Source organism: Syngnathoides biaculeatus, chromosome 22 (assembly GCF_019802595.1).
Source record: "Syngnathoides biaculeatus isolate LvHL_M chromosome 22, ASM1980259v1, whole genome shotgun sequence".
NCBI lineage: Eukaryota > Metazoa > Chordata > Actinopteri > Syngnathiformes > Syngnathidae > Syngnathoides > Syngnathoides biaculeatus.
In genome coordinates, this window is record NC_084661.1 from 3,278,556 (window position 1) to 3,302,468 (window position 23,913).

Here is a 23,913-nt window from a genome sequence, read left to right on the forward strand (position 1 = left end):
AAAAAAAAAGTGAGCATTTCAAATGTGCGCGCTATCCCTTGTCATCGGCTAGAGTGATGACACATTTATTTTAAAAGCGGCTGCACAACTAGCCCTTGTACTCAACATTTTTTGTCTTCGTTTAAGTTGAAACAAACTAAGTGCAGTCGTTTCTGATGTTTGGTGTAGTAGCAACAAATATGCTATGATAACGATCGTAAAATGCAAAGCTTCTCCCTCCTGGAGGTCAGAGTTGAGAGTTCAGGTTGGTGTTGCACATTGCCGTAATGTATATAAATCTGTAACATATGACATCGAATATCACATCGGAATTTATATCTATACCTTTTTAACCACAACAATGTAATTGTATTTTTTATTTTTCAACCATACCAAAATATAATATGCTCTATTGACTGAAAATATTTTTTGGAAAAAATTATGCATTATTTTCAAGAAATTACGGTACCTGTTTTGTTGTGGTTTATTTGAAGAAAATCTTGGCTCAAATAGTTATCCATTTTAGACAGTGACACAACACCTCAGTTGAACTGTAGTGACCTAGAGATACTGCTAGATATAGAGTCACTGTCATCTACGTAACTATGATAGTCAAAATTAAACTTCTGAAGATTTTACCCCAGGGTAGCACATACAGACTGAACAGGAGCTGTCCAAGAACAGACCGTTGAGGGACCCCATTGGTCATGGGTGGCCAACCTGCGGCTCTCGTGAAGCCACCAATATTTCCTACCAGTCATACCCTTCCCGGTGTCACTGTCATTGCCCACGTGAGCATTGAAGTCCCCCAGCAGAATGATGAATTTCCCAGAGTCAGTGCTGTGCAGCACTCCCTCAAAGGACTCCAAAAAGGGCAGGTACTCTGAACTGTTTGGTGCATTGTGTGTGCGTGCGTGGGAAAGCAGCAGTGGGTTGGGGGAATGCTGGAGTCTATCCCAGCTAATTTGGGGCGAAAGCCGTACTACACTCTGACCGAGTTGCAGTGCCCAGATCAACACATCACTGAGCAGAAACCGATTCCACTCTGCCCGCACCAAATGATTTTAGTAAATAGCTGCAGTATAATAGTGAAACATTTAAAGGCGTCTGAATATTTTCTGTACAGACTCTATATTCAAAGTCTGGATGTTATTTTTTTTTTTTTTTTTTTTTTTTTTTAAGATAGCGTAAAAATGGTGAGGTTGGATACATTTGTGGAGGCTTGTTTTGTTGTAAATGATCACTGTAATGTTGCGTGAGGTATGTGAGTCATTTTCAGTTGTGTGTGTTTATTGAATTAATAGAATTTAAAAATTTTTTCAATTGCACAGATATGAGCATTATTACATTTTTGTTTGATCGATGCCGTCATGTACACCACAAACCTTTGATGAGCACTGCTGGCTGTAAACATGCCGGACACCTCCAGTCACGGCGCCATTTTTGTACAATTTTATCAGGGTTGCACGTTTGAAAATATAGTTTTGAATGGTGATGTACACAAGCATTTGCTCTTGCGACATTTTAAAGGCTTCTTGTACGGGCATGGTGCTTAGCCGACCATGACTTTGATTTGCATGCATACTCATTGTGATGTATTTGTACTATTTTAATAAAAAGAACAAAAAAAAACTGGTTATTGGAGTCGAATCCATTAAAACATTTTAAGAGGGTCACCCTTTCAAGTGGGGTTCTGCAACCTCTCCACAACTTGGCACCTGAAAGTGGGGAAGTCTCACGAACCAGAGGAAGCCTGACAATAATGTACATTAAAGTTACAACATGAGAACTGATATGTCCATGTGTGGTTGTCTTCTTGTCTTACAGACGCCAGTGGAGATATTTTTCCCAAGCAACTGGAGCCAGAGTTCCCTTCCATTAAAGAGGAAGAGGAGAATGAAGATGTCGCCCACTTCAAAGAAGAAGATGAAGATATCACCTGCATGAAAGAAGAAGAGGAGGAAGACGAGGTCCCCCACATTAAGGAGGAAGAGGAAGCAGAAACTATCACCAAGTTGCCACTCAGTGGTGTCCCTTTAAAGAGTAGAGATGAAGGTCTAAGTGAGACGAGTAGAGGGCTGGAGCCTCGAAAGAGCAGCAATTGTCGTCAACATGTAACAGCAGAAAGTGATGGAGACCACAATGGAGGACTGCAAGCAGACGGGCTCTTAGCGCCTCTATCAGATAGTGATGAGATAATGTCACACGCTCCTCACCCTGATGACGATGATAATGATGAAGGTCATAAGAAAGGGCACACTGATGACAAACGCTGGAAATGTTCTCCATGTGGGAAAACCTTTACTTCTAAGTGGAATTTGAAACAACACATGAGAACGCACACTGGAGAGAAACCTTTTGCTTGTTCATATTGTGGCCAAAGATTCTCTGAAAAAGGAAGTTTGACCAAACACACAAGAAAACATACTGGTGAGAAGCCTTTTTCCTGCTCAATTTGCAGTCAAAGATTTTCTCAGAAGGGTGATTTAAAAATACACACAAGAACCCATACTGGGGAGAAACCTTTCACCTGCTCAGTTTGCAGTCAACGATTCTCTAGAAGGGGAATATTAAGAAGTCACTCAAGAATCCACACTGGAGAAAAACCTTTTGTCTGCTTAGTCTGTGGCCAAAGATTCTCACGGAAGGGAATCTTAAGAAGTCACTCGAGAACCCACACTGGAGACAAACCTTTTGCTTGCCTAATTTGTGGCCAAAGCTACTCTTTGAAGGGATATTTAAAAAGACACGCAAGAACCCACACTGGTGAGAAATCTTTAGCTTGGCTAAAATTATATTTTGTACATGAACAAATGTGTTCCATTGCTAAAGCGATTCTTGATTAACTCCCGCTGCATTTTAGATACATCAGGCACACTCATCCACACGCTTTTAATGCACCACATACACCCACCTCACTCTTGAGGACGGTGGGTTGTGGTGTTGGGGAGTTTAGGCTGTTAGGCAGAAGTGCCTTGTATCCCAAGACTCGTGTTTAATTTTTCGTTGTTGTAATGATATACTTTAAATGTCCCAGAGAGCACATGTGCACTAGGTTAACTTGAAAATTTCCAGTGAGTTAGCAGAAAGTACAGTAGGTCACCTAATACATGATTTCTTTCTCATTGAGGAATCTCACACTCACAAGAATCACACATTTCAGCGCTTCTGATTGACCAACAGCTTTAGACTTGTTTTTTAATTATTTTATATTGTACATTTTGGCACGATGGACTAGTCACGCAGGGGTGGCCAACAAGTCAGAGATGAAGAGCCACATTTTTTACTGTGTTATGGCAAAGAGCCACATCACACACGTGAACATCATTGCCTCTTCCCATACCTTTTGTTTAGCGAGATTTATTGTAAATGTCACACAACATGATAAGAAAAATCGACTCCTACAGAGTACCAAGACCACTAATTTTAAACAAAATCGTGTGCTTTCACACACAGACAAACTACCAGTTCAACAAAGTCTTGTCTTATATGTCACAATTCTCTTCTAATGGACTCATATGATTGGAGGTCTTAGTGCAAATGTGTCAAACTGGCGCCAGATCCGGCCCACCACAGGATTTTATGTGGCCCGTGAATTTAAATCATGCGTTGACTTCTATAATTCTTGCTAAAGATTATCAAAATTTAAAACTGTCATATAAAAGACAATGTTGAGAGAAGCCGTAACTACAATGTGGCCGGTGACAAAAAAAAAGTTTGATTCCACTGTGTTAGTGCAATTGTAAATCAGTAACCATGCTAAAGTCCAACATTCTTTGTTCAACAGTCGGCGGGACAGTTGAAGGTCCGATATAATTTATTTAAGACTTTTGTTTTCAGGACACAAGATTTCAGCAACATCACTGAGGCATTTTTTTTTAAATAAATTACCCTTCAATGTATAATTTTTTGCCTCTTCCAATATTCCAAGTCAATTGACATGATGCAATCATTCGTCTCTGGATGCCTCATTATTAAAAAAAAAACTGCATCTACTTTTCTGTTTGATTTTGACTGGGAAGTTAAGTACCCTGTGGAAATTCCTAGTCGATGTTAGCGTGGAGTGAACTGAAATGAAGAATTGAAGCTGTGAAATGCAATAAACGTCTGACACAAAAGGCAGAGTGGGTTGCTGTTGCACTCAACCCCCCCCCCCCCAAAAAAAAAAGAAAAACAAGCTCTCTCACTCTGGTAAAATCATCCTGTGTTCATCCACATATTTTTGTTTAAATGTCCATTTTTCCCTGGCATTTTGAAACCGAAATTTGAAAATTAGTGTCTCCAAAGATCACCATCCGACTGGGGAACCGAGCTATATTCATGCAATGCAAAAGCCAGTTTTGGGAAAATATCATGTTAACCATTCCTGTTCCGTTCAGGTGACTGTGGTCGGGAGACGTATTTTCCATGCAGAGGTCGTCCTGCTCGGGGTTAAAGCTTCCTTCTCTCATTCCATAGCTGAGCTGGGTGACAGGGAACAGCAAAGCCACTCTTCCCCGGTTCCCACCGGATGCAATCTATTTTTGTCCTTCTCATACTCCCGCTGAGCAGTCAATCTCACTCACATGGCAACGGACAATAGACAAACACACTGAGCTTGTTGTCACAATACCTGAAACAACCGTAATAAACTAAAGCAAAGTGTGCATGCAAATACCGTAATAATTGCAAGCAACGCTCACTCTCAATTACCATAATGAACCCAAGCAGAGCACACGTGCACACGCACACGACCCAAAGTTCGATATGATTTCATGCCTTCACGAGAGCCGCACGAAAGGAAAGCCCCATGTGCCTCGAGAGCAGCGGGTTGGCCACCCCTGTACTAGTGCTTCACAGTTCTGAAGTTCCAGGTTCAATTCAGCCTCCCTGTGTGGAGTTTCCATATTCTTTCTGTAGCTGTATGTTTTTTCTCTTGAGACTCAGATTTCCTTCCACATCCCAAAAACCTGAATGGTATGTTGATCGATGACTCCAAATTGGAATGGTATGTTGATCGATGACTCCAAATTGGCCATAAGTGTGAATCTGGCTAAAGAGAATCGTGCTTCTCGCCCTGAGTCAGGTGAGATAGGTGCCAACACACCTGCAATCCTAGTGAGGGTGAACAGTAGGCTTTGCAACAGGGATGCCCAAACTTTTTTGCCCCAAGATATACTTTCCAAGGAGCCAGTCACCTGCAATCTACCTATTTTTTGGGCATGGTCGTTTCTGATTACCACTGAGCTATTATTCTGGTCCACTGTCACACCTCAGCACCAATGTATGCTGCTGTAACTTGCATCACTGCATGAGCCAATCTTGCACAACTCAACATAATTAAAGTGTGTCCAACGTCAATTTTCGAGCGCAAGTTATCTTGATGAAAATATATGTTCAACTGTTAGATGTTTTTACCGAAAAATATAAGTATTTATGAATTAATGTCCGCAAACCTAGTTTCCCGTAGGTGGAAAAACACCTTTCGTGTGGGTTACTTCTGTCGTCACAGCTCGGAGACATACTGTTGTGAGTCTAGCTTTTAGTTGTAGCGTTGCCTGTTGACGCCCAAGAAAAACCCATTCGTTTTGAGAATTCCTCAGTGATTGGAAGCTAAAAACAATCTGTAAAAATGCTGAAGACGTGTGTGGAATTATTCAGGTCACAGTTTACATTATTTTACCAAAGACCCAAGCCTCAGAAGATGGTGGGTCAGGTTTTTGCAAACAAAGACAGGTAATTTTTCCAAACGCAGTCAGCAGTCTGTTATATGCAGTGAGCATTTCACTCTGAACTATTTTATTGGCGGACTCATGTCTGAGATGGGTTTTAAATGTAAAAAAATGTTAAACCTGGATCAGTGCCTACCATACAGCCAGTTCCGACACCTGAACAGATCAGTGTTGCTGAAGGGACCAAACGCGAACTTGGATCAACCGCTGAATCTCGACGCCCCCCCCCCCCCCCCCCCACCCACAGAAAGTACCAAAACTACGAAGAGCTTTTGCTAAAAGACAAGTTGCGGAGGTATGTTGATCATCGTTTATTTCCTGAACACTTTGAACACTGATGACAAGGTTGAATGAAAGCAGGATTTGTTGTTCTTGGCAAACAGCAAATTGTTTGACCATTCTCAACGAGAAAAACAGGATAATATTTTGTACCAACAGCGGCACAGCGGAGCAACTGGAAAGCGATGGCCTCACAGTGCTGAGGACCTGGGTTCAATGCCAGCCCTCTCTGTGTGGAGTTTGCATGTTCTCTGCATGTCCGCGTGGGTTTTCTCCAGGCACTCCGGTTTCCTCCCATATTAATTTTTAATAACATACGTAGCATTAAAACAAGCAGTATGACATACTAGTCACTCACAGACTAGGAGACCTGTTTTCAACTTATCAAAAATAGTTTGTGCACTGTGAAATAGAATGAAATAAACCTGCTTTATCTATGAATTTTTTTATAAACTTTGAACCTTATTTTTCGATATTAATTACAGATGTTACAGGAAGCATGTTCTACACAAGAGGTTGACATCGACCCAGCAGATGCTGAATCTCCATCTTTGGTACATTCCGAAAGTTGCCAGACTGATGAAGTGCCTGTTCATGAGAAAGGAACATATGTCTTTCCGACAGCAGAGAGAATACTGCAACATGTATTTCAACCTCAGGTGGCCTTAAGATGCTCATATTGAAAGACCAAATAAGGATTCAGTGACAATGTTATGAGAGAAACACATTTATACACAATGTAAGCATACAGTTCAATAAAAATGTGATGATTTTAGTTCCATGGTGTATGTTTACTTCATAAACATACACATACATACATTTACACAAAGACAAAACAAAAAAATTCAGAATGTAGACCATTTAAATCCTGTGTACTCTTGACCATCTGCCACAGATGTTAGACACACAGCAGAATGAAAGTGGCATGCGTTTTTTTTTCTCCCAACAATTTCCCAAAACCATCTCACAAGCGGTCTTTAAGCAGTATAGACCTCAAAATAAGAAAATATACTCATTGTATCATCATGACAATTTTCCAGAATGGGACTTTTGTTTGAACAAGCATTGATTTGACAAATGCTGCTTTTAGCAGGGACAATAATCGTAAGTTTCTTTGGCTTGTTCCATTAAGGGTCACCAGAGTGTGACATCTCAGATGAATGCTCGTATTTGTGTGGCACAGTTTTTACGCCGGAAGCCCTTCCTGATGCAACCCCTCTTGGGGAGTAGAGACCCCAGCGAGATATGAACTCACGACCCTTGGTTTATCAAACCAATGCTCTAACTACTGAGCTATGGGGCCTCGAGCAGGAACAATAATATTGTAATTTTTTTTTTGTTTGAAAAAAAAAAAAAATCTGAATCTAAATGGAAAACAGCTGGCCTGATTTGGAGAAATAATAATATTAAATTTTAAAACACCTCTTACTCGTCTTGTGGAAAATCCAATCACTCCCAATACTGTGGCCTGAATTGGAGATCGGCAACCTCAAGTACTCATGTGTTCAGGCAATAAATCCTGGGTCCACAGCAGCAGATAATCTGCCATTTTCTGGTGAATATGTGGACACTCATGGCAACAGCAACTTTCTTCTGTTTCCATGGGTATATAGCATTTACCTGCACACATATGGATATAATTAAAAAAAAATAAATCTGTTCCCGTTCATAAACTTCTACAGCTCAAAGACCCATATCAGTCTACTACACAGAACCATCCATCCCATTTACATTTCTATTTTAAGCATTTAGTCCCCAAACAAAACCAGAAGATACCTACCGGTTTACAGCTTTCAGCTTTCATGACATCTTGGGAAAATTGTGACTAAAATGGGGATGGACGGGTCTGGGTACTTTCTACTTATGGTATCAGTTTAACTTGAAATTATATTTATAGTGAAGCAACTTATGGCCAGCTCAAATTAAAATGTTTTAAATGGATTTCTTTCATTAAAATCCTTCTTTGTGAAAATATACCAATTTAGATTAAATACACGGGATTTGCATTATTTTAAAGCAAGACCGAAAACTTCATATTCATTCATTCGTGATTGCGAAGCCATTTCTATTTATCAGTTTATGGCTAAATAAAAAAAACAACTTCACAAATGCTTACCAGTCAATGTTTCCAACACGAGGCATGTCATTTGATGAGGCATTGCTTTATGAACTCACTGTCTGAGAATGGTTTGCCATGCTCGACAATAAGTGTAGCGACTTCATAGCTTGTTGCTGTGGCATTTTCCTGTACTTTGTTAACACGAAAAAAAAGTTGAGCTTGCAGGCTATCTGCCAGTTGCCATTTTTATGTTCGTTCGGTACTTGTGTACGATAAATACCTCTGATGCTTGGTCTCATTGTGTCAACGGACATAATTCTCTTTCAACACAGCAACATCATTGCTAATCAAACAAACACACTTTCTGTTGATTTCTTTGAAGAAATATTCATTTTCCCACCATGTTTGAAGTCTTCTACACTCACAAGCTATTTTGCATTTCTTCAGTCCTATTGCCATTTCTGCTGACCAACGGTAAATGTTTTTCTTTGCTTACTGTAATTTTTAGTGGAGAAGCACCGTTACATGTTTTTCTTCACTTACTCAAATTTTTAGTGGAGAAGCACCGTTACCATGGTTGGCTCTATTTAGTGTTGAAACTGAGAAGTGTAACTGAGTTTTGCTAAAACATCTTGGGCGTGCCATATTCAATTATATTTTAAGACTTTTCTGCAGGCCATTGAAAACTAGTAGTTTGGACACCACTGAGCAAGAACAATGAGTCTATTTATATGACCTGTTCATTCTTTATATATAGTTGTGTACTTAATTGCTCAAAACTATACATATTTACAATGATGTCTCTTTGTTCATCAAATCCCATGAATGGTCTTCTATTAGATGGCAGTAAGTACATACACTCATTAAAGTACCAACTTTTTGTGTCATTTTTGTTTGCTGGTTTACTGTGAGATTTTTCAATTGTAAAGTACAGTGGAACGTCGGAGTTCAAACACCTCGGTGGTTGTAAGATTAGATGTTTGACCAAAAAAATCTGTGGAAAAAATGCCTCGGTTTTCGACTCAATTCTCAGTGTCTGAACACCCGTTCAAAGCTGAACCCATGTTGACCCGGGAGCCAACTGAAGCCGCGCGATGTCGGACGCACCAGTATTTTCATTGCCATGGGGCGAAAGAAAGACAGCAGTGCTACCAGTAGTAAAGGAAAAGGATAATGGACCTTTACGACCGGTCAATCACTCGTACAATAATAGTCAATCAGATAGCAGCCTTGTCTTAACCCCTGGTTTGACATGGCCTTATTGTCCCACAAGCAATGCTGGTTGTCAATAGCGTGCACTTGGGAAAGTTAATGTTACAAAGAAAATGGTCTTCAGGTGCGCTTGGGGAACATGCAATTCTGGTGAAACATATCCTTCTAGGTTACAAGGAGCCCGGTTTATTCATTTTCCAAAGCCTAAACACAGTTGACGAAGATGTGTACGACGGATTAAGGCTTGTGGAAGACCGCACGTACAACTTAAATGTGGACAATATCAACAAACACAAGGTTGTATGTTCGAAGGTAAGTGAGGGAGAAGTATCTTCTCTGAGTTTGATTTCATTATTATCAGTGCTTTATACATTGCAGGAGAACAGCTTTCACTTTGTTAGTGTAACACTGACCTGCTGAATGAAGTGCGTAATGTTTTATGCCAAAGAGTCGGGTTAGGGATACCTAAATACGCGATGTCATGCAACAGAAATGTCCATTTACCCATTTATATCACGTTAGACTTTTAAGACAAAACATTGGATTCGATTACAAGCCAAGTCAAATGAATACACCCACTCACTTATAAAGACTACAATGATATTACTTGTGATCTTTCCAAGTAAAAAGTATTCCTCCTGCTTTACATGCGCAGTACGATTCCACTATTTTATCCTGTTGGATTTCTTAATTCCGTCAAATAGTTGAGCCCTCTCTGTAGAACTCTCTTGGACAAGTCTGAGGCATATGGCAAAAAACATACCCCAATATTATCTGGAATATGCTATAAAGACTCGACTTCAAACCTATTCAGTCGGCATTTTGTAAGCTTGTGGGACATGGCTAAGGGGGCGGAGCTTAAGATTGCCATCGGAAAGGTCCATTGAGCGAACCACACTGGATCTAAGGAAAGAGATCATTTCTAAATACGAAAATGAATGCATGTTTGTTACGCCTCTTGCTAGGATCGTATATTTAAGTTGACTATTTCAACTATTCTAAAGAATAAAAGGTAGCTAGCGTTGTCAAAGGAATGACTAGTATTTCAAAGCAAAGGCCACAGATAGTAGAAGAAATGGAGAAACTACTCGAGAATTAAGTAGTCAAATCATGGAGGGTGACTTCGACACTTCCTTCTTCCCTCTCGAGTCCCTCTGATACCATTGCACTACTACCAAAATGGTAAATGATAAATATTATAATAATAATAATAATATATAATATTATAATATTAAGATTAAGTTACTCTAAGTTTATTCACTCTTTATTGTCTAAATACAAGGCATACATGTTTTTACGTAAATGGGAATTAAAAAGGGAATTTACCATTTGGAGGTTGAGAAAGGATTAAACTCATTTACGTTATCTCCTATGGAAAACAATTTAACAAATTGGACATTGAACACTTCACAAGAAGGAATTATGTTCATATTCCGAGCTTCCACTTTGTGTGCCTTAGCTCCATAATGGTTGGAAATCACACTTCTGATCAGATGTGTTCATAAGAGTGCCAATTTTTACACACAACCACTAGAGCTAGCACTGTCTAACTAGACTAACGTTTTGCTCCCTCCTTGCAAGCCGTATCTTATTAAAAGTACAGTATGTGAAGTATTACCGTAATTTCTCGAGTATAATGCGTCCTGAAGTATAATGCCCCCAACCCCCAAAGTTGACCTATGAAAATCAGTAAAACGCTTCTACTGATGTACAATGCGCACACCCAATTTACAAATATTGGGAATTATCTGTATTTATATTTTGTTAGGTTTGTACTTGTATTGTTTTTCAAAAAACTGTACAGAGAAAGAGAAAGCCTATGACAGAGTACCAAGAGAGGAACTGTGGTACTGCATGCGTAAGTCTGGTGTGGCAGAGAAGTATGTTAAAATAGTACAGGACATGTATGATGGGAGCAGAACAATGGTGAGGTGTGCCTGAGGTGTGACAGAATAATTTAAGGTGGAGGTGGGACTGCATCAGGGATCAGCTCTGAGCCCCTTCTGTTTGCAGTGGTAATGGATAGGCTGACAGATGAGGTTAGACTGGAATCCCCTTGGACCATGATGTTCGCAGATGATATTGTGATATGCAGTGAAAACAGGGAGCATGCAGAGGAACAATTAGAAAGATGGAGACATGCACTGGAAAGGAGAGTAATGAAGATTAGCCGAAGTAAAACAGAATATATGTGCGTGAATGAGAAAAGTGGAGGGAGAAGAGATAGCGAGGGTGGAGGACTTGAAATATTTAGGGTCAACAATCCAGAACAATGGTGAGTGTGGTAAGGAAGTGAAGAAATGGGTCCAAGCAGGTTGGAACAGCTGGCGAAAGGTGTGTGGTGTGTTATGTGAAAGAAGAGTCTCTGCTAGGATGAAGGGCAAAGTTTACAAAACAGTGGTGAGGCCGGCCATGATGTACGGATTAGAGACGGTGGCACTGAAGAAACAACACGAAGCAGAACTTGAGGTAGCAGAAATGAAGATGTTGAGGTTCTCGCTCGGAGTGAGCAGGTTGAATAGGATTAGAAATGAGCTCATTAGAGGGACAACCAAAGTTGGATGGTTTGGAGACAAGATTCGAGAGACCAGACTTCGATGGTTTGGACATGTTCAGAGCCGAGAGAGTGAGTATATTGGTGGAAGGGTGCTGAGGATGGAGCTGCCAGGCAAAAGAGCGAGAGGAAGACCAAAGAGAAGGTTTATGGATGTGGTGAGGCAAGACATGAGGGCAGTTGGGGTTAGAGAGGAAGATGCAGAAGATAGGTTAAAATGGCAAAAGATTACATGCTGTGGCGACCCCTAACGGGAGAAGCCGAAAGGAAAAGAAGAAGAAGAAGACACACATTTTATTACTACTGTTGATAACACATGCTACAGTCTTAAATAAATGTTTAACACTGTTTGACTTAAACATTTTTTGCATTAAATATTTGTCCATAAATTGTTTGTGCATAGTGCAGTTTATCCTCTACATAACACATCCTTGCCTAAGACTTCAAAAGCAACATCTGGCTCATTTCTAATCGGAAAAATATCCCTATCTGGTGCCTCCTGAATTCATGAAGAGTGATCCTATTTTGCTCCCACAGCATGTCATCCTCTGTGCCATCCATGGCATTTGTGGGGAAACATTTTTTGAATCCCAAGAGTTTTGGTTCCGCAGCGCAGCCTCTCGCTCTCCATTTGGCTCCAATCTGAAGCAGCTTTCCAATGGTGTCAGGTGGGTATCAAAACAATGTGAGCTCAAACTACGTAGAAACGAGGTAATGGGCACATAAAAAAAAAACGGGAAAAAAAAACGACCATTTCAATTTGTTGGCTCTCCAGTTTTTTTTTTTTTTCTTTTTTAATGTGCCCATGACGCTTGTATTATGTAGTTTGAGTTCAGGTTTTTTTTATACCCACCTGAACCCATTGAGGCCAGCTATCTTTGTTTTGGACTGCGGCGCTACTTCTGGGTTGGCGGTGTCATCTGCATGAGTGATGACACATTTCTTTTAAAAGCAGCTGCACAACTAGCTGTTGTAGTCGACATTTTTTTGTCTTGGTTTAGGTTAATACAAACTCACAGACAGTTTTTTCTGATCTTTGATGCAGTAGCAACAAACATGCTACGCTAAAAATCGTAAAATGCAAACTCCCCAAGGAAATTTTAGAGTTCAGGTTGGGGGCGCACATCACCGTAATAAATATGAATGTGTAACATAAGACATCGAATAACAAATGTATATGTATACCTTTTTTAACCACTCTATGTACTTGTATACAACTATACAATGTGATTATATTTTTTATTTTTCATCCATACCTAAATATAATGCGCTCGATTAACTTTTTGAAAATATTTTTGGAAAAATTTGTGCATTATTTTCGAGAAATTACGGTACTTCAAGCAAGCCTTACACAAATGTCCTCTCTTCTTCTGAGCACCCATGACTGCTAACACAATTTTCCCCCCATTTTCTTATGAAAGACGTTGCCCCGCAATCCACTCATGTTGTCATCCCCATGGTAACGAGTCTATCTGGGCGGAGTTGAGTTGACAAGATAAAGGTCACGGATTGTAAAAACAACTGGTTGCGGTGGTATGGGAGAAAAGGGAAAATTTGCAGTAGTCTGACATAGTGCAATCGTGAAAGAGCTAATTTTCTTGTCTGATTTGGGCATGTCATCTGTTCCACCCAACCGGATGTTTTTTTTTTTTAACAAGTTTAATTGTCAGGTATTTACAGTCTTCTTCTTCTTCTTCTTTTCCTTTCGGCTTGTCCCGTTAGGGGTCGCCACAGCGTGTCATCTTTTGCCATCTTAGCCTATCTCCTGCATCTTCCTCTCTAACCCCAACTGCCCTCATGTCTTCCCTCACCACATCCATAAACCTTCTCTTTGGTCTTCCTCTCGCTCTTTTGCCTGGGAGCTCCATCCTCAGCATCCTTCTACCAATATACTCACTCTCTCGCCTCTGAACATGTCCAAACCATCGAAGTCTGCTCTCTCGAATCTTGTCTCCAAAACATCCAGCTTTGGCTGTCCCTCTAATGAGCTCATTTCTAATCCTATCCAACCTGGTCACTCCGAGCGAGAACCTCAACATCTTCATTTCTGCCACCTCCAGTTCAGCTTCCTGTTGTTTCTTCAGTGCCACCGTCTCTAATCCGTACATCATGGCCGGCCTCACCACTGTTTTGTAAACTTTGCCCTTCATCCTAGCAGAGACTCTTCTGTCACATAACACACCAGACACCTTTCGCCAGCTGTTCCAACCTGCTTGGACCCGTTTCTTCACTTCCTGACCACACTCTCCATTGCTCTGTATTGTTGACCCCAAGTATTTGAAGTCGTCCACCCTCGCTATCTCTTCTCCCTGTAGCCTCACTCTTCCCCCTCTACTTTTCTCATTCACGCACATATATTCTGTTTTACTTCGGCTAATCTTCATTCCTCTCCTTTCCAGTGCATGTCTCCATCTTTCCAATTGTTCCTCTGCATGCTCCCTGCTTTCACTGCATATGACAATATCATCTGCGAACATCATGGTCCAAGGGGATTCCAGTCTAACCTCATCTGTCAGCCTATCCATTACCACTGCAAACAGGAAGGGGCTCAGAGCTGATCCCTGATGCAGTCCCACCTCCACCTTAAATTCCTCTGTCACACCTAAGGCACACCTCACCATTGTTCTGCTGCCATCATACATGTCCTGTACTATTTTAACATACTTCTCTGCCACACCAGACTTACGCATGCAGTACCACAGTTCCTCTCTTGGTACTCTGTCATAGGCTTTCTCTAGATCCACAAAGACACAATGTAGCTCCGTCTGACCTTCTCTGTACTTTTCCACAAGCATCCTCAAGGCAAATAATGCATCTGTGGTACTCTTTCTAGGCATGAAACCATACTGTTGCTCGCAGATACTTACTTCTGTCCTGAGTCTAGCCTCCACTACTCTTTCCCATAACTTCATTGTGTGGCTCATCAACTTTATTCCTCTATAGTTCCCACAGCTCTGAACATCCCCTTTGTTCTTAAAAATGGGAACTAGAACACTTTTCCTCCATTCTTCAGGCATCTTTTCACCCGCTAGTATTCTGTTGAATAAGTTAGTCAAAAACTCCACAGCCATCTCTCCAAATTGCTTCCATACCTCTACCGGTATGTCATCAGGACCAACTGCCTTTCCATTTTTCATCCTTTGTAATGCCTTTCTGACTTCCCCCTTAGTAATCATTTCCACTTCCTGGTCCTTCACTCTTGCCTCTTCAACTCTTCCTTCTCTCTCATTTTCTTCATTCATCAACTTCTCAAAGTACTCTTTCCATCTATTTAGTACACTACCGGCACCAGTCAACAAATTTCCATCTCTATCCTTAATCACCCTGACCTGCTGCACATCCTTCCCATCTCTATCCCTCTGTCTGGCCAACCTGTAGAGATCCTTTTCTCCTTCTTTCGTGTCCAACCTGGTGTACATGTCTTCATATGCCTCTTGTTTAGCCTTTGCCACCTCTACCTTTGCCCTACGTCGCATCTCGATGTACTCCTTTCGCCTCTCCTAAGTCCTCTCAGTATCCCACTTCTTCTTCGCTAATCTCTTTCCTTGTATGACTCCCTGAATTTTGGGGTTCCACCACCAAGTCTCCTTCTCCCCTTTCCTACCAGATGACACACCAAGTACTCTCCTGCCTGTCTCTCTGATCACCTTGGCTGTCGTCGTCCAGTCTTCCGGGAGCTTCGGTTGTCCATCGAGAGCCTGTCTCACCTCTTTCCGGAAGGCCGCACAACATTCTTCCTTTCTCAGCTTCCACCACATGGTTCTCTGCTCTAACTTTGTCTTCTTAATCTTCCTACCCACCACCAGAATTATCCTACATACTACCATCCTATGCTGTCGAGCTACACTCTCCCCTACCACTACTTTACAGTCAGTAACCTCCTTCAGATTACATCGTCTGCACAAAATATAATCTACCTGCGTGGTTCTACCTCCGCTCTTGTAGGTCACTATATGCTCCTCCCTCTTCTGGAAATAAGTGTTCACTACAGCCATCTCCATCCTTTTTGCAAAGTCCACCACCATCTGCCCTTCAAAGTTCCTTTCCTGGATGCCGTACTTACCCATCACTTCTTCATCGCCCCTGTTTCCTTTACCAATATGTCCATTACAATCTGCACCAATCACAACTCTCTCGCTGTCTGGGATGCTCAGAACTACTTCATCTAGTTCCTTCCAGAATTTCTCTTTCAACTCTAGGTCACATCCTACCTGTGGTGCATAGCCGCTAACCACATTATACGTAACACCCTCAATTTCAAATTTTAGTCTCATCACTCGATCTGATACTCTTTTCACCTCCAAGACATTCTTAGCCAGCTCTTCCTTTAAAATAACCCCTACTCCATTTCTCTTCCCATCTACTCCGTGGTAGAATAATTTAAACCCTGCTCCCAAACTTCTAGCCTTACTACCTTTCCACCTGCTCTCTTGGATGCACAGAATATCAACCTTTCTCCTAATCATCATGTCAACCAACTCCTGAGCTTTTCCTGTCATAGTCCCAACATTCAAAGTCCCTACACTCAGTTGTAGGCTCTGTGCATTCCTCTTTTTCTTCTGACGCTGGATCCGGTTTCCTCCTCTTCTTTGTCTTCGACCCACAGTAGCTGAATTCCCACCGACGCCCTGCAGGTTAGCAGTGCCAGGGGCGGGCGTTGTTAACCCGGGCCATGACCGATCCGGTATGGGATTCTTTAGATGAACGCTCATATTTGTTTGGCACAGTTTTTACGCCGGATGCCCTTCCTGACGCAACCCTCTGCATTTATCCGGGCTTGGGACCGGCCTACAGATTGCACTGGTTTGTGCCCCCCATAGGGCTGCATTGTCAGGTATTTACAGTACCACATCAAAAAACACACGCACATACAAACTAAAAAATAAACTATATAAATACTACAATATAGAAATAAACTAGCCTTTGGATTCAGATATAAGGTGTATAATGGTGATGCAGAATAAATGTCTTTTGTGGTGCTGATTTTGACGAACTATGACATTATGACTGACGAGGCAATTGGCATAAAATCACAAAAACGTAATTTCTTAGGTGTAATGCGTCCTGAAGTATAATGTGCTCCCCCAAACTTGACCAAAAAAAATCAGGAAAACCCTTCTGCCAATGTACAATGCACACCACCAATTTGCTTCTATCCATATGCTCAAAATATTGGGAATTATCTGTATTTCTATTTTGCTAGGTTTGTACTTTATATGTGTATTTACATTGTACATTTTATTTATACTGTTGATAACATATTACGGTCTTAAATAAATACACTTTAACTTTAACATTTTTTGCGTTACATATTTGTCCATAAAATTTATCCACTACATTACACATCCTTGGCCAAGACTTCAAAAGAAGCATCTGATTGGCATCCTCAGTGCCATCCGTGGCATTTGTGAGGAAACATTTTTTTAATTTTTGTTTTTTACAGCTACTTTTGTGTGGTTACAAGAAATAACATGAAAACCACAAGTATATGGACTCGACAGAAGTCTTTTTGCTTCTCATATTGTGGTCAATTATTCTTTCAGAAGGGAGGTTGATTCAGAGATAGAGAGAGAGAGAGAGATGGTAAATTCATAAATTTTACGTTTTTGCACTTAAGTATGACATTGTGTTTGAAAGAACTCAGCAATTTGTCAAAAAATCAAAAAACGGCAACAAACAAATGCTACACAGAGTGGACCCAGCATATTATCCAGTGTACAATGTCATCAGGAAAATGCAAGTTTTATCTATTCATTATCTGAGCCCCTTATGCTCACAAAGGTCGTGGGCGGGAGCTGGAGCTTATTCCAGGTATCTTTGGACAGGAGGTGGGGGTACACCCTGAACTGGTTGCCAGCCAATCGGAGGGCATATGGAGACAGTCAACAGTCGCACTCCCAGTCACGCGTAAGGGAAATTTTGTGTCCAATGAATGCTTGTTTTTAGGAAGTATGAGGAAACCGGAGTGCCCAGAGATAACCCACTAATGGGGAGACCATGCAAACTCCATATAGGCGGGGCTGGGATTTGAACCCCATTCCTCAAAAGTATGAGGCAGATCATACCTTGTGTGTTTGTCTTCTTTTGTCTTGCAGATATCAATGCAGATCTTTGCCCAGAGCAACAGGAGCCAAAGCTAACAGACATCAAAGAGGACAAAGCGCTACCCCACTTTAAAAAAGAAGAGGAGGATCACCTCCAGATCAAAGTAGAAGAGCCACCCAAAGAGGAGAAAGAAATCACAAACTCATCATTGACTAGTGTGCCTTTGAAGAGTGAAGATGAAGGTCCATATGAAGTGAGCAGAGGGGCAGAGGCTCCAAGCAGCAGCAGCAGCAACTCAAATCAACACATGACAACAGAAGGTAATGGAGACCACCGTGGAGGATCACAAGCAGATGGCCTCATAGCTCCACTATCGGATTGTGATGACATAACGTCATTTTCCCCTCACACTGATGATGATAATGAACAGACTGATGGTGCGTTTGATGATAAACCCTGGAAATGTTGTCAATGTAGGGAAACCTTTGCTTTTAAGAGCCGTTTGAAAAGTCATATGATGAGCCACACTGGAGAGAAACCTTTTATCTGCTCAGTTTGTGGTCAAAGATTTGCCCAAATAAATACTTTGACAGCACACACAAGAATACACACTGGTGAAAAACCTTTTTCCTGCTCAGTTTGTGGTCAAAGATTCTCCCAGCAAGGACCCTTAATATGTCACATTAGAACCCACACTGGTGAGAAACCTTTTCCCTGCTCTGTTTGCAGTAAGGCATTCACTACAAAGTCAGATTTAAAAATACACACAAGAACACACACAGGTGAGAAACCTTTTACCTGTTCAGCTTGTGGTCAAAGATTCTCTCAGAAGGGAAACTTAAAAACACATATTAGAACCCACACCGGGGAGAAAGCTGTTGCCTGTTCAGTTTGTGGTCAAAGATTCTCTTATAAATATCAGTCTAAGAATCACAAGTGTGCTGGTCAACATACCTGTGACATATAAAGGATTAAAAGAAATGAAATGCTTCAACTCCAACCTTTGAATCAATCGCAACTGGATGGTTGTGATTTACGCAGACGACATTTGGCCTGTCATCTGAACAGTCTTCATGTTCAAGCACCAAGGCTAGATAGTACAGCTCAGGTTTGAGCTGTCTTCACTGGTCTTGGCACATAGGCAAGGTCTTCTAGAATGACTAGAACAGTCCAGTTGTGATTGCTTCAACATCCTGACAAACAAAAGACCCGGATGACAGAAAATCCAAAGGCATCGATGTTCAAATAGGAAATTAATGGCTGGACACTGATTTTGAAAGTGTTGTATTTTATCTCCCTTGTTACAGATTCTGCATATTTTGCATATATTCCTGTGCAATTGTACTTTCTTAAATCCTTGTTGTGGTCAAGTTTTAACAATTAGCACTTCTGCCAAAACTTTTGTAGTAAAACAGCTACTTTGTTCAATATTTGTCAAGTTCCCAATGTCAAATAAATTAATGATTGGAACAGACTGTGAAGAAACATTTTGGGCATAAGATGGAAAAGTTAAAATACAATTTTGATTAAAACAGTCCCGCCACAGGTTATGATTTTAATTCACTCTGTGACCCTGTTTACAGCCTGAAATATGCAAACATCAAGGTCATGTTTGACATTGGAACAAATTAAAATTCAGCGAATCCATTGTAGTCTGAGAATGAAGTTGTATTTTTTTTACAGCTACTGTTGTGCGGTTACAAGAAATTACATGAAAAACACAAGTATATGGACTCGACCATTCTTTTTGCTGCTCATATTGTCGTCAAACATTCTTTCAGAAAGGAGGTTGATACAGAGATTGAGATGATACCAAACCAAAATGTCTTGTGACGTGACAAGTATAGCATACAGTAGGCCAGAGGACATGCTTTATTTGTGCATAAAAAATTTGTGCATAGTACAGTTTATCCACTACATTATCCATCCTACACATCTGACTCCTCTCCAGTCTGAAAAATATCCATCTGAGCTACCTTTGGTGCAACACTGTCAAACTCATCATTAATGACTTGGTCCAGTTCTGTTGCCTCCTGCATTCAAGGACAGTAATCCTATCTTGCTCCCACATCATGTCATCCTCAGTGCCATCCATGGCATTTGTGAGGAAACATTTTTTGAATCCTAAGAGTCTTGGTTCCCTTTATTCCTCATTATTGTCAACGCTTTGAGGGGAAGGTCCACCGCCCTCACACCGCAGCCTCTTGCTCCTATTCTGCTACAATCTGTAGCAGCTCTTCATAGCGTCAGGTTGTTATCAAAATAAGAGCTCAAACTACGTAGAAATAAGCGTAATGGACACTATTTAAAAAGCGAGCATTTCAACTGTGTTTTGCGTTTATTTTTAAATGATTGTACAATCGTTCTATGTAGTTTCAGCTCACGTTGTTTCACTTCCGGTTTGGCTGCGTCAGGTTTGGCAAGAGCGATGACACATTTCTTTTAAAATCAGCTGCACAACTAGCCCTTGTCATCGACATTTTTGGTCTTCGTTTAAGTTAAAACAAACTCATGGAGTTCAGGTTGGTTATGCACATTACCGTAATATATATAACTATGTAACATAAGACATCGACTATTGTATCAAAATGTGTATGTATAATTTTTTTTACCACTCTATGTACCTGTATATGACTATACAATGTGATTGTATTTTTTATTTTTCATCCATACCTAAATATAATGCCCTCTATTGACTTTTTGGAAATGTTTTGGGAAAAAATTGCGCATTATTTGAGAAATTACGGTAATACTCTGACAGCTATCCCTCTACTTCCTCTAATCCAAGTTCCGGTTGCAGTGAACGCATCTTAAGCAGGGAACCCCAAACGTCCCACTCCTGAGCCACTTCATCCTGTTCTTTCGGGGGAACTTGAGGTGTTCCCACACCAGCCGGGAGACATTATCTACACCATGTTCTGGGTCGTTTCTGGGGCTTCATTCTGGTTTGACATGCCTAGAACATCCAACCTTGGGCTCGGGGGCATCTTAACAAGATGCCCTAAGCCACTTTATCTGACTCTTCTCGATGTGGAGGAGCAGCAGCTCGACTCTTAGCTGTTCCAAGATAACCGAAAACTTCACCCTATCTCAAAGGGAGAACCTGGACACCCTGTAGAGGAAACTCTTTCTGGCCACTTGTATTCACGCTCTTTTTCTTCCAGTCATGACCCACAGGTCGTGACCATAGGTAAATGTAGGAACGTAGCTCGACCGGTAAATAGAGAGCTTTGCCTTTCAGTTGAGCTCCTTCATCAAGATAAACCAATGCAGATAATGCTTCACAGAAGACTCTGCACCAATCTACCTGTCATTCTCACAATCTATTCTTCCTTCCACTTGTGAACACGACCTTAAGATACTTGAACTCCTTCACTTTGGCAGGATCTCTACCCTAACCAAGAGAAGCCACTGCACCCTTTCTGACTGAGTACCTTGGCATCAGATTTGGTGGTACTGATTTTCATCCAATGTGATTCACTCTGCTGCAACTGCTCCAGCGAGAGTTGAAGAATACAGCATGTTTGTATCACCTGTCACAATCAGGAATCAGACAGGCCTGTTGGGGAAGGGCATGGGGGCTTCGGATTGTAATGAAACCTGTGGCAAAAAACAAATTAACATTTGGAATGGTTGGAGAGGGCCAGCTCAATTTCTTCCTTCCTGGGAAGTTGAAGCTTTGGTGCCTGCAGTACGGGTTACTTCCTCGACTCCTTTGGCCACTAAGCATCAATGAAATCCTGCTCTCAAAGCTGGAAAAGAGATTCGTCTGCTCGTTTGTGAAGGAGTGGCTTGGCCTTTGCAGGTGCCTCAGAAGCATTGGGCTCTACGGTAAGGGAATGTTGAACCTGCCCATTTCCAGCCTGGCAGAGGAATACAAGTGCGCCAAAGTCAGACTGGAAATGATGCCACTGGATTTCAGCAATCCGCTCCTACCCCAGACTGCCCCCATCATGGCCACTCAGAGGAAGCGGACTCCACTGGCTGGAACTGAACAAACAGGCAAAGGCAGCACTCGGGCACAAGGACATCGTTGGCCGAGTGAAGAGGGGAGGAGTGGCCTTGGGCTTGGGGCCAGCAGACCACTATGGACCAAAGACACAACTGCTGAGAGGCACAAGCTGGTTGTCCAGGAGCTACGTCGGGAAGCGGAAGCAAAATGGTGCGCCCAAGCTGTGTCGCAGGCCAACCAAGGCCAGTGGTTTGCCTGGGAAGAAGTGGAGGCAAGGAGGATTACCTGAAAAGACCTGTGGGAGATCGAGGCATTCAGGGCAAGCTTTAATCATCAGAGCCGTTTATGACGTCTTGCTTTTTGGCCCACCCAATACACAACACACACAACATTGTTTTTAAATACGTTACCGCTCAAATTCAACTCTTGTGTGACTCTGGATATGGATAACAGATTTGCTTCGTTTAAGTGTGTTCGTTCTTTTCGTAACAGTAATTCCCCAGCAGAGGGTGCTGCCCAGCTCATTCGCAGAAGAAAGTAAAGCACAGCGTGTGAAAGTTGTTAGCAAATGCTATTTACAGTGAAGAAAATAAGTATTTGAACACCCTACTATATTGCAAGTTCTCCCACTTAGAAATCATGGAGGGATTCTAAATTTTTATCGTAGGTGCATAGCCACTGTGAGAGAGAAAATCTCAAAAGAAAAATCCAGAAATCACAATGTCTTCTTTTTCTTTCAGCTTGTCCCATTAGGGGTCGCCACAGCGTGTCATGTTTCTCCATTTAAGCCTATCTCGTGCATCTTCCTCTCTAAAACCCACTGTCCTCATCTCCCTCACAACATCCATCAACCCTTTCTTTGATCTTCTTCTCACTCTTTTGCATAGCAGCTCCATCCTCAGCACCCTTCTACCAATATACTCACTCTCTCGCCTCTGAACATGTCCAAACCATCTGAGTCTTCTTTCTCTCACCTTGTCTCCAAAACATCCAATTTTGGCTGTCCCTCTATTGAGCTAATTTCTAATCCTATCCAACCTGTTCAATCCAAGCGAGAACCTCAGCAGCTTCATTTTCTGCTACCTCAAGTTCTGCTTCCAGTTGTTTCTTCAGTGCCACCGTCTCTAATCCGTATATCGTGGCCGGCCTCACCACTGTTTTATAAACTTTGCCCTTCATCCTAGCGGAGACTCTTCTGTCACATAGACCACACCAGACACCTTCCGCCAACTGTTCCAAACCGCTTGGACCTGTTTCTTCACTTCCTTACCGCACTCTCCATTGCTCTGCATTGTTGACCCCAAGTATTTGAAGTCATCCACCCTCGCTATCACTTCTCCCTTTAGCTTCACTCTTCCTCCTCCACCCCTCACATCCATGGATGTATATTCTGTTTTACTTCCGCTAATCTTCATTCCTCTTCTTTCCAGTGCGTGCCTCCATCTTTCTAATTGTTCCTCCGCCTCCTCCCTGCTCCCTGCTTTCACTGCAGATCACAATATCATCTGCGAACATCATAGTCCAAGTGGATTCCAGTCTCACCTCATCTGTCAGTCTATCCATTACAACAGCAAATCGGAAGGGGGTCAGCACGGATCCCTGACGCAGTCCCACCTCCACCTTAAATTCTTCTGACACACCTAGTTTCCACAGCTCTGAACATCTCCTTTGTTCTTAAAAATGGGGACTAGCACATTTTTCCTACATTCTTCTGGAATCTTCTCTCCCACTAGTATTCTCCTGAATAAGTTGGTCAAAAACTCCACAGCCACCTCTCCAAATTGCTTCCATACCTCCACTGGTATGTCATCAGGACCAACTGCCTTTCCATTTTTCATCCTTTGTAGTGCCTTTCTGACTTCCCCCTTAGTAATCATTGCCACTTCCTGGTCCTTCACACTTGCCGCTTCAACTCTTCCTTCTCTCTCATTTTCTTCATTCATCAACTTCTCATAGTATTCTTTCCATCTATTTAGCACACTACTGGCACCAGTCAACACATTTCCATCTCTATCCTTAATCACCCTTACCTGCTGCACATCCTTCCCATCTCTATCCCTCTGTCTGGCCAATCTGTAGAGATCCTTTTCTCCTTCTTTCGTGTCCAACCACTGGTATGTCA

At 41.7% G+C, this 23,913-nt stretch overlaps 1 protein-coding gene across 8 annotated transcripts in view; it reads left to right on the forward strand.

The window, feature by feature from the left end:
* Positions 1–23,913, forward strand: part of LOC133495458 (oocyte zinc finger protein XlCOF8.4-like) — a 56,984-nt gene that overhangs the window by 17,028 nt on the left and 16,043 nt on the right. Inside the window, exons 2-4 of one of the 8 annotated variants that reach the window (XR_009793576.1) lie at positions 1,807–2,745; positions 17,620–17,701; positions 17,890–18,026. Coding sequence is in view for 7 of the 8 variants with exons in the window: in XM_061810109.1 (XP_061666093.1) it covers positions 1,807–2,745; positions 17,890–18,806 (1,856 nt within the window). In the remaining variant the exon portion in view is untranslated. The other 7 variants (XM_061810109.1, XM_061810112.1, XM_061810111.1 and 4 more) reach the window with 7 other exon arrangements.